The sequence below is a fragment of the Sitodiplosis mosellana genome, unplaced genomic scaffold, assembly GCF_009176505.1.
Source record: "Sitodiplosis mosellana isolate CC-2019 unplaced genomic scaffold, AAFC_SMos_1.0 Smas_scaffold_6099, whole genome shotgun sequence".
Taxonomy (NCBI): domain Eukaryota; kingdom Metazoa; phylum Arthropoda; class Insecta; order Diptera; family Cecidomyiidae; genus Sitodiplosis; species Sitodiplosis mosellana.
The window spans coordinates 402,158-414,071 of NW_022601340.1; the positions used below are offsets into that span (position 1 = coordinate 402,158).

At 36.6% G+C, this 11,914-nt stretch overlaps 1 protein-coding gene across 1 annotated transcript; it reads right to left on the bottom strand.

Annotated features, from left to right (window-relative positions):
* Positions 1–201: 201 nt before the first annotated feature.
* LOC129573559 (uncharacterized) lies at positions 202–10,775 on the bottom strand. Its single transcript, XM_055454204.1, has 9 exons — positions 10,719–10,775; positions 9,931–10,560; positions 4,003–4,092; positions 3,083–3,459; positions 2,944–3,016; positions 2,150–2,778; positions 1,940–1,997; positions 1,367–1,854; positions 202–267 (listed from the first exon to the last, which is right to left on the bottom strand). The coding sequence occupies exons 1-9, from the start codon at positions 10,741–10,743 to the stop codon at positions 202–204; spliced, it is 2,436 nt and encodes an 811-aa protein (XP_055310179.1). The 5' UTR covers positions 10,744–10,775.
* Between the last annotated feature and the right edge of the window lie 1,139 nt (positions 10,776–11,914).

Consider the following 11,914-nt stretch of genomic DNA (forward strand, 5'->3'; position numbering starts at 1 on the left):
AACGAGGCGTAAATTCTTGCAGATTTTTATACCATTGTGCTTTCAAGCAGTAGTTGAGAAGGTACGGACTCAAATACACTGTACTTTAGTACTATTAATTGGTGAATAATCATGGCGGCTCCATTTTATTGCAAAAATTACAAATGGTATAAAGCCTTCACACGTTCTTTAAGTGAATTTTTATGTGAAATCAAATTTTTTTTAAAACCATTGGAATTTGAACATAACTTTTGATTTGATGAACGATCCATATTCACAATAATTTCTCTGTAAATGGCAATTAAAAAAAAGAAAGTCAATAATTAACAAACTTTGATCAAGTCAAATGATTAACAATAAACAGTAAATAAAAACCCTTTTGTATTTGTACCTAAACTGCAACGAACTCAAATAAAAAACAAATGGAGATCCACCCGATATTTGTGCCTTCTCTTAGGATACATGCAAGAATACGAACAAAACCAATTTTAATGTAAAAAAAAAAACAATAAAATAATAATCATTTTCATGCACGAGTACAAGAAATTAATGTTTAAAAACACATATGTAAAAAAACGATAAAAGTTTTGGAATTTTAACTGCAAATCACATACACACATTGAATGTTTCACTGTTTGTAGGAGTTTAACTGAGAGCAAAATGAAAGACACTTAGATGGAAACCGGCATAATTGAATAATGGATTAGAGGATTAGTTTGGAATCGAAAGCAAACGAATTTCACTTGAGTTTGGTACAAAGAAACGGCATTCGAATGGATCAATCGAAAACAAAAATTATCCATCGAATGAAATTCAGTGTTTGAAAATGTAATTTAGTATCAAGAAGGAAAAAAAGTATTATTAAATGCATAAATATTAGAAGAAAACACGACGCCGTTTTTTTTTCTTTCAATTACTTTCGTCACACTAATTCATTCGAATCATTAAATCAATTTTTTTGCATTCATAAATGAACTATTGGTAACTCAACAACTTGGTTTTTTTTCACTCAACTCTCGAACATATAAGACTACAACCCGATGATGTGCGACACCAATATAAATGGTGTCCATGTCCATGGCCAAAAAGTAAACACAAAATTATGAATTTTTTACATTTATTTAGTTTTTTTTCTTGAACATAAAATGACAAGAACAAAAAAGTGACGGTATTTAGCCTATTTAAGCGCCTAGAAGCCATTTTTTAGACCCCATTTTCATCTTCTTTGATTACGTATTACCCTTGCCTTTGGCTTCCGGATCCAATCAAGCAACGGTGCAATTGGTTGAAAAATAACCGGCTGATCTGGAAAACCAACTATGGTCATTCCCACGAGTTTTCTATTCTTTTTCGAAATCATTGGTCCTCCAAACGTAGAGTGAGTTACCATGCTTCCATCTAAAGTGTAACACATCAAATGATTTGCATCAAACGCAGCGTCCAATTTCGATTTGCATTTGGCGCCATCCAAATACTTTGTATCATAACGTCTTGTTTGTATGGTTCCATCAAATACCACATCACCATAAACAGTGACCATTTGGGACGGGTCATTCAATTTATAATCTTTGTCCACCAAATCGATGCTGCCGACGTTATCATTGAACTCCAACGGTTCTTCAAGTGTAATCTTGGCAATGTCAAATGCGAATCCCAACAATGCGTATTTCTGATGAATTTCTATCTGATCTTTAGTGACTTTGATTTGTTTCGCATTTCTTGATAGTTTATTAACTGTCACATAGACATATGGGGCTCCATGCACACTATGCGCACATGTCAAAATCTCCGTTTTCGATAGAATGATTGCATTAAATTCTATTGCTTCATCTTCATCGGCATCGGCAAAATTTTCTTTGAAAAAGCTAAGAAATTCTGTAATAGAAAAACATGTCAGCACTCTGATGAAGTCAGTATTAGATTATTATGAGTCATGCAAAATCTCCGAATGCACACTTACTTCCCGGTACCGTTATATCAGCTATAAATTTAGCTTCCTTAGGTGTAAGTCGCACGCTCTGAAATAAAAGCAAAAATTGATTTTTTCTCTGCATTGTTTGGAATGTGAATTGCGGCATTGAGAGTAGAATAGAAATGATTTATTGTTATTGTTGAAATCAGTGAGGAGATTGACGGAAACGATCAATACGATCAATATATCACGTCTTACCCTTGGCTTCCGGATCCAATCAAGCAACGGTGCAATTGGTTGGAAAATAACTGGCTTATCAGGCAAACCAATTATGGTCATACCCACGAGTTTGTTATTCATTTTAGAAATCATTGGTCCTCCAAACGTAGAGGGAGTTCCCATGCTTCCATCTAAAGTGTAACACATCAAATGATTTGCACCAAATGGAGCGTCCAATTTCGGTTTGCAAATGGCGCCATCCAAATACTTTGTATCATAACGCCTCGTTCTTATTGTTCCACTCAATATCATTTCACCATAGACAGTGACCATTTCGGACGGGTCATTCATTATGTAATCTTTGTCCACCAAATCGATGCTGCCGACGTTATCATTGAACTCCAACGGTTCTTCAAGTGTAATCTTGGCAACGTCAAATGCGAATCCCGACAATGCATATTTCTGATGAATTTCTATCTGGTCTTTAGTGACTTTGATTTTTGTCGGATTGCTTGATAGTGTATTAACCATTACGTAGACATATGGGGCACCGTGCACATTATGTGCGCAAGTTAAAATCTCCGTTTCCGACAAAATGATTGCATTAAATTTTAGTTGGACATCTTCGTCAGCATCGGCAAAATCTTCTTTGGTGGCGGTAAGAAATTCTGTAATAGAAAGATTTCTCAGGATGAGTATTGGTTTATGAATCATGAAAAATCTCCTATTACGTCCTCGAAAAAATAATGGAAATAAAAAGAGACTTTAAAAAACCAGATAATTTTTAATTAATTATAAAATTGATTTAATTCAAATTTTAAAACTACACTTACTTGCCGGTGCCGCTATATCGGCCATAAATTTGGCTTCATTAGGTGTAAGCGAAGGTGGAAGTGGTTTCACGCTCTGAAATATAAGCAAAATTACAATTGGTCGAGTTGTTGAGAATGAGAAGTGGAATATTTTAGATACCTTTGGGTCATGAATAAAATCAAGGAATGGAGTAATTGGAAGGAACATTCCGCGGCCACCTGTTGTTCCATTTATACCCGTAGTTATGCCCACGATTTTGCCATTTGTTTTTGAAACGACTGGTCCACCCGAATCGCCCGCTGTAATAATTTCGCCATCTTTTGACGCTTCACCAGTGGTGAAGAGAATTGTTTGACGTATGTTACTTGCGGTGGCTCGTTCAACATCAAATATATAGTTCGCATCGCAACGCCTCAATATCATTGGTCCGATGTTGTACAACATGCCATATCCATAGACAATCACTACTTCTGATGGGTCATTCAATTTGTAATCCTTGTCCACTAGATCGATTCTGCCAACGGTATCGCTGAATTCTAATGGCGTTTTCAGTGTAATTTTGGCAATATCAAATGGACCAACTGATCCCAAATGACTGAAGTGAGGATGATATGCCACGTTCTTTTTTTCGACTTTGATTTTGAATTTTTGTTTTGCATCTGGTTCGACAACATTCGCACCAGCTACCACATAAACATATGGGGCGCCAGCCACACAATGGGCATTCGTGATAATTTCCGTTTTTGACAGAATAAATGCGGTACATGTAGACAGCATTTCTCTATCAGCATCAGTTACATTATCTTTGAGTACATACAAATATTCTGTAATAAAATCGTTTCATCTCAGCACAATTTTGCAGAAAAAAAAGAACACACACAAAATTAATATAATACAGTAAACGTTCGGAAATCTTAAGCCCCATAAATCTTAATCGTGCAGAAAACTTGAGCTATTTTCCGAAAACAAACAACTTAAGATTTCTAAACGTTCATTGAGATTAACACACAAAATTGATAAAATATTTGAACAGAAAACTCACACAAAAAAAAATAAAAATTAATTTAAAGCAGACTTACTTGCGGGGGCATGGATTGCAGCAATGAACTTTGCATGCGACATGTTTTCAATCACTTCACCCTTGAGAAGAGCTTTCGAGAAAAAGCTATCTGTTCATTTGAAGAAAAGTTGAAATTTCGAATTGGAAAATCTTTTGGAATCATAAAAAGCAGAGTATATTTACAGATGGATTCATCATCGATAGATGAATTTATGCGATAAATTTATCAGATTAATCGTATGCGTTGCGTTGTTTTAACGCATTTGCAGTATAAAAACGAAGAGGAATTTATTAGAAAGGATTGGAATCCATTAGAAGGGATTGGATACCAATGGATCCCAATTCCTTCAAATGAACTCCTCTTCGTTTTTATACTGCAAATGCGTTAGAACAACGCAACGCATAGGATTTATCTGATAAATTTATCGCATAAATTCATCTATCGATGATGAATCCATCTGTAAATATACTCTGATAAAAAGCGTGTTCAAAAACAAAATTTGTCTTACGTTTTCCTTGAAGTTCCTAGAAAAAGAAATTTCGTGTTTACTTTCAATTCTACAGAAATATCGTATTTTATTGGATGAAAATGAAAATGATAAAGGAAAAGAAATAACTTACCGAAAATTCGACGATAAATAGCACCGAAAACAAACCGTGTAGTAGATTCATTTTAATTTGCCAACCAAACAGAGTTTTAACCTGTTGCACAATGATAATAGAGAACTTTCTTGTGCTCTTTGAGAAGAGATCCTTTGAATTCGTTTGGTTCTTCCCTATGCAGTGGTGCCTCTTTTATACCATTCATCTACCAATAACTGGTACGTTCACTGCAACGAATAATTGATGAAGTGTAGTATTTTTCAGTTGTGGAATTTATGAATTGAGGTCAACTAACACTATGCAACAAAAAAGTTCACCTAAAAATCGACTCATTTCTTCCCAATGGGAATAATCTTGTCAGTTGTCGATCTAGTGCTTCAATTCGTGTTTCATTGTAGTAAACATCAACAACCTAACAGATCTTACGTTGTTTCCCTCACAGAGATACACAAACACAAATGCAGTGTCCGCATACATGATATATTCCGGCATCTGTCGCTCTCTGTGTCATCTACAGTAATGCGTAATACAGAAGATAAACGATAGTACAATATGATCGATTGTCCCTTTTGCACTTCAATGAGCGTGCGTAATAAGCTACAACCGACGCTTGAGTGAAGGATGACCAACACGTATTGAAATGAATAGTTATTTATTTGTATTGCCATAGCACACAGTGATGCTTACTGCTCACGGTTGTATGAAAAAGGCAACAAGACATACTGTAGCATCTAACAATTTTCGTACGACACATCAACACATATTATTCAGACAAATGATACGCAGTATTTCATACAGACTCCGCATCGGTGTGTGCATGTTTTAAGCGTGTTGCTCTGTGCGAGTGTAAATTATTCAAATTCTTATAATTGAGAACCAAAACCTAACGGGATGTTTTCGACAAATATACACTTGCAATAGCGGCATGCGATAGCCTTCGGCCACAACACACATCGGTCGCAACTGTAGGAAGAGTGAGGATTCTTCTGTATATGTATTGTATTGAGTCTGATTTGTAGGCATTGACATGTGCCGCCTCTTTTGGGATAATTTTCGACTGGGGAATCCGTCTGGCATGTTCTTTTGAAAATAAAAAGAAAAATTTCCCCAGAAAGAGGAGACCCATTTCCAAGATTTTTATGTCCACTTAATCCAAATCTGATACGGAAACCGCAATAAGTGTATCTCGAAAACTAGACGTGCCAGAGCAAAACTAACGTTCCAGATTTGGATAAATTGAGCCCAAAAACCTTGGAAATAAGTTCTCTTCTCTGTGTTTGTTTTTGCTGTTGCATAGTGTAACCATGTTCAAACATTCAATGAAGGTCAATAACAACATTCCTTTGGTGTACACGTATAGCTGTTGTTTTTTTTCATTCAATCTGAATAAATACAAAAGTTTTGTGTTGGACTAAAGCCGTTTTAGGGAATGATTATTCGTTTGCTATGCGACGTTTCGCTCTTGATAGGACCTCAGGTTGGAGAACAAAAATGTACACAAAAAACATTGAGTAAGTGTTAAAACAATTAGAAACAGCCGAAAATAACCAAATTACGAACCAGTTACATCTGAATTTAAAATGTTTTCGAACGTATTCCATTGTTTTGCTATCAATTTCTAACTTATGCCATTGGATTAGTTGTGGCATAATAAACGAATAACTAGTTTCGAAATTGGCTTTAGCCCAACACACCAATTTTGTATTTATTCAGATGGAATGAAAAAACAACAGCTATACATGTACATCAAAGAATTGAAGTTATGAATTCATTTTGAAGCGATTTGGAATGGTTAAATTACATGTAAATAGTGCTTATAAGCTTGGCAACAACCCTATCTAACCAGGATAATCGTATAACTTCGCAACGATCAATGGGAAATAAAATGAAATGCACTTTTCTCATATATATTCGCATTTATGTATATCTCAAGTAAAAATTCACACTAATAAAATCGCTATGCTGTAGTTATGCTCACACTGATTGTCGTTCAGAAATGAGTGTGACCCATACATTTGTGAGCGACAATGAGTGTGGCATATTTTTAGAGTGTGTAGTGTATGTATGTAACACTCGTTGACGCTCATAAATGTATGGGCCATGCTGAATTTTGGACGACAATCAGTGTGTGCATTGTGTACAGTACACACTCCAATTCGATTTCCTGGCACGTTAGAGCAAACGAGTGTACAATATTGTTTGAAAGAGAGCGGGCGATAAACACACAAATTGACACCGTAATTGCTTTGCACTCGACGCCGAGATCTCAGTGTCTAGTGTCCACTCTCTGTATGGTAACCGAGCGTGAATTTTACTACTGAATTGCCACCAGAAACCATTAATGAATCTGAAAATCTTCTGAATCTGTCGGAGCACTTCTGAATGCTTTTGAATAGCTTCCAAAATGGACGAATCTACTCAAAATGAGTAATGGTCCGCGGTCGGTCGCGATTTTCGCGAAACTGATAAGAGATAGAGGTTTTGTGTCTCCGGCAAAGTTGTAGTACTCGAGGTCTTCTATAATTTTGCTCAAGATAACTATGTCTTATCTCTTATCAGTTAGGCGCAAATCAAAAACACGCGCATATAGCAAGGTTTTTTTGCTTATCATTTTTCGCGTTATTCGCGAAACTGATAAGGTTTTGACTTAGTTTCGGAATGAAAGTTAAGTGAAAAAATCGCGAATTCCGATGTGCCAATAATACCAACGGTGCACACAAAATACTCTATTAGGGTGCAGTCACACTAGGAAACATTTTACTGGAAACATGGAAACAAATTTTCGCAAATGTATGGGAAAAAAAGTGTTTGTTTCCAGCATCTTTTTTTTCCATACATTTGCGAAAATTTGTTTCTATGTTTCCAGTAAAATGTTTCCTAGTGTGACTGCACCCTTAGAATCTGAAAACATTTTTTTAAAGTTTTTTTTTCTATTTTTGCCCGTGTTGCGACCGTCTACATGGCAGGTTTGTATGAAAATCTCTGAGGTTGGAGCGCGGCGTGGCGCGGCTGCAATTATACATTGATTTATATGGTAAAATCTACTCACTCAATATCAAAACGGGAAAATTCATAGTAAATTCGGCAATTCGACAAATTGCCGAACGTTTTTTGTGTTTTCGGTAAAATGTCGAATTACCAACATTATGAATATAATGTCGGCAATTTGACGATTTGCCGAAATCACACACAACATTCGGTAATTTTAAATTCACTGGAAAAACCTCTAATGGAGCATTCAAAGAGTGGCGAATCACACTCAATTGCAATTTAACACTGTCATTGATGCAATTCACACGATAAATTATCTGAATTTATCAAAATATCCGATTGAACAAATGCAGAAAGACAAATTTGGAGCACACGAAAAATGTAAACAGAAACGAACTGTCATCACAAAATTTAGACTCATTTAACATTATACATATTTAACTTACTGCGTTTTTTCTATCCAGTTGTTCTCTTTGCTCGATCGGACAGCCGTTCCATGATATGGCCCAGATGCAGTGTTATCATTTCTTTTGGCATTTTGATATGTTTTCTTACGTTCCACAACAGAAAAAACTGAAAAGTTCTTTACACAATCACCAAAATCCGTGACTAATTCACTTCTATCAAAAAATTATTCCACAATTGATTGGTATTTTTGTTGTTTTAGATGAATATTCAAATCTTGGCAAATTTGCCACCGTAGGTGGTTCTACAATTAATTCTGGGTCACTACAATAACCGTAGGTGCTTCTACAATTATTGTTGGGTCACTACAATAAGCATTAGGAATCGTTTGAAGGAACACAAAATCACACCGGTTTATTCAAATAATCACAAAATTAAAAATCGTTTCGCGTCGACAAAAGATAAAATTGGTGATAATTTGAAATCGGATATTTATGCGATTGAGTGTGGTGTGTGCAAGCGCCGCTATATTGGGCAAACGAAAAGAAGCATAGCGGTTCGATATAAAGAACATTGCAGTTGTGCGAAAAAGAAGAAAATGAGAGAGGAATCGATGAGAGTAACCATAGCATCGAACTGATTAAAAATGTCAATAGACAGAGCAGGCTCGATGCGTATGAAAGTTATTACATCGAGAGAGAGACAGCAACATTGAATGCGGAAAGCGGGAACATACAGTCCTGCTTATTTGCATTGATTTGATGCGGCGAATATTTTGTTGTTGCTGAGTCAGCTGTTTTTGCGTTGTGTTGGTGTGTCGTCGTTTTTTCTCAAATCACCGGCAAGAATCGAGAGTCGTGTCAGTGCTGATGATGAACGCCCGTTGAGCGTTTCGAAATGCGCATTCACTTTAAGTAAGTACAATTGTGTATCTTTTGTGCTACAATAGCAAAAACAACAAGGTGATTTCAAACGAAATTTCGATTTTGTGTTTTCAAATAGTTCGTTTCTGTTTACATTTTTCGTGTGCTCCAAATTTGTCTTTCTGCATTTGTTCAATCGGATATTTTGATAAATTCAGATAATTTATCGTGTGAATTGCATCAATGACAGTGTTAAATTGCAATTGAGTGTATTTCGCCACTCTTTGAATGCTCCATTAGAGGTTTTTCTAGTGAATTTAAAATTACCGAATGTTGTGTGTGATTTCGGCAAATCGTCAAATTGCCGACATTATATTCATAATGTTGGTAATTCGACATTTTACCGAAAACACAAAAAACGTTCGGCAATTTGTCGAATTGCCGAATTTACTATGAATTTTCCCGTTTTGATATTGAGTGAGTGCACATGGCCAAAACTCGCATTTCCGAGCAGAATTTGGCAAAAATAATGTGTCCATCGCCACGGTGATGAAGCTACAACAACAATAACACGTATTTTCAATGTAAACATAAGACGAGCTCTACTGACACGACGCTTGTGGTGATAGTTGAAGATTTCAATCACATAAGCGTATGCATGGCCGAAAATCAAGTAGCCTTTCGCGCAAACCGTATAAATCCTATGCTAGCGTGTCTGTAGTGTGTGTATATATTGACCGTATGGATTTCATAGCCGCGTCCATCGCCTCCAAACCGCTATGAATAAAATCGAGCCATCATTTCACCAGTTCCGTAGTACCTATTCTCTGGGAAACCCAAAACTGATGCAATCTCGCTCAGACTTACGTGCATTGCAAGCCGTAATATATGTATATCGCAATTATTTCAGATAATCACGTAACTGCGCATGGGCGAATGAGAAATAAAATGCATTTTTCTCAAATTTTCAAATTTATTCGGTTTTTTGTTGAACATCAAATGACAGGGGTAAAAAAAGAGACGGTATTCAGCTTTTTCAGGCGCCCTGAAACCATTTTTTCAAGCCGTTTTTCTTCTTTGATTACGTCTCATCTTTGGCTTCCGGATCCAATCAAGCAACGGTGCAATCGGTTGAAAAATAACTGGCTTATCAGGCAAACCAAATATGGTCATGCCCACGAGTTTGTTATTCTTTTTCGAAATCATTGGACCTCCAAACGTAGAAGGAGTTCCCATGCTTTCATCTAAAGTGTAACACATCAAATGATTTGCATCAAATAGGTCGCCATATTTCGATTTGCATTTGGCGCCATTCAAATACTTTATATCATAACGTCTCGTTCTCGATGTTCCACCCAATACCATATCACCATACACAGTGATCATTTCGGAAGGGTCATTCAATTTGTAATCTTTGTCCACCAAATCGATGCTGCCGACGTTATCGTTGAACTCCAACGGTTCTTCAAGTGTAATCTTGGCAATGTCAAATGCGAATCCGGACGATTCCTCATGAATTTCTATTTGGTCTTCGGTGATTTTGATTTTTGTCAGATTGCTTGATAGTTTATTTACTATTACATAGACATATGGGGCGCCGTGCACATTATGTGCACAGGTCAAAATCTCCGTTTCCGACAAAATGATTGCATTAAATTGTATTGGAACATCTTCATCGTCATTGGCATATGCTTCCTTGGTAACGGTAAGAAACTCTGTAATAGAAAAATATCTCAGGATGAGTTATTATGAATCATGAAAAATCTACTCTTTCGCCGTCGAAAGAAAAAAAAATATGAATATTACAAGTGACGTTAAAAACCACATGATAAATTGATTTAATTCAAATTTCGAATGCACATTGCACACTCACTTCCCGGTGCCGCTATATCGGCCATAAATTTAGCTTCGTTAGGTGTAAGCGGAGGTGGAATTGGTTTCACGCTCTGAAATTAATGCAAAAAATGATTTTGTCCGCGTTGTGGAGAATAAAAATTGGGGCATTGTGATTAGATACCTTTGGGTCATGAATAAAATCAAGAAATAGAGTAATTGGAAGGAACGATCCGCGACCACTTGTTTTTCCAATACCCGTAGTTATGCCCACGATTTTGCCATTTGTTTTTGAAACGACTGGTCCACCCGAATCGCCGTGTGTAATAATTTCGCCATCATTCGTAGCTTCACCAGTTGTAAAGTACAAAGTCTGACTTGTCATAAATATGTTGGCTCGTTCAACACCAGATATATAGTTCGCATCGCAACGCCTCAATATCAATGGTAGATTCAACATGCCGTACCCATAGATAGTGACCACTTCTGATGGATTATTCAATTTGTAATCTTTATCCACGAGTTCGATACTGCCAACGGTATCGCTGAATACTAACGGCGTTTTCAGTGTAATTTTGGCAATATCAATGCAATGTTCTCTTTTTCGACTTTGATTTTAATTTTCTGGTTTGCATCTGATACAACTTTCGTACCAGCTACCACATATGCATATGGAGCGCCAGCCACACAATGGGCATTCGTGATAATTTCCGTTTTTGACAAAATAGATGCGGTACATATAATCATCGCTTCTCTATCAGCATCATATAACTTGCCTTTGTATGCATACAAATATTCTGTAATGAAATCGTTTCGTCTCAGTACAATCAGTGTAGTAGTAAAAATGCCTATGTATTCAAAAACAATGTAACAATCGACCTTCGCACACCTGCATGCGAAGCTCGCATGCAGAAGTGTGCGCACGGCGATTGAAAATTAGTCAAAAAAGTGAGACCGTACGCCTGCGTATGCGGAAGCATACACGAAGCGTTCGGTCAGGCTGACAATTGAACCCGTGAGCGTAAAAACGACTTATTAAACAATCGCCGAACAAAACGATACAAGAAAAAACTACCGAACAAAACGTACCACAGCGGAGTTTCGTTTTGAACGGTACCGTCCTGCTGTGTTACGTTTTTAACGTGTGTTTTGTTTGGTAGTTTTTTCTTGTATCGTTTTGTTCGGCGATTGTTTAATAAGTCGTTTTTATGCTCACGGGTTCAATTGTACAATTAT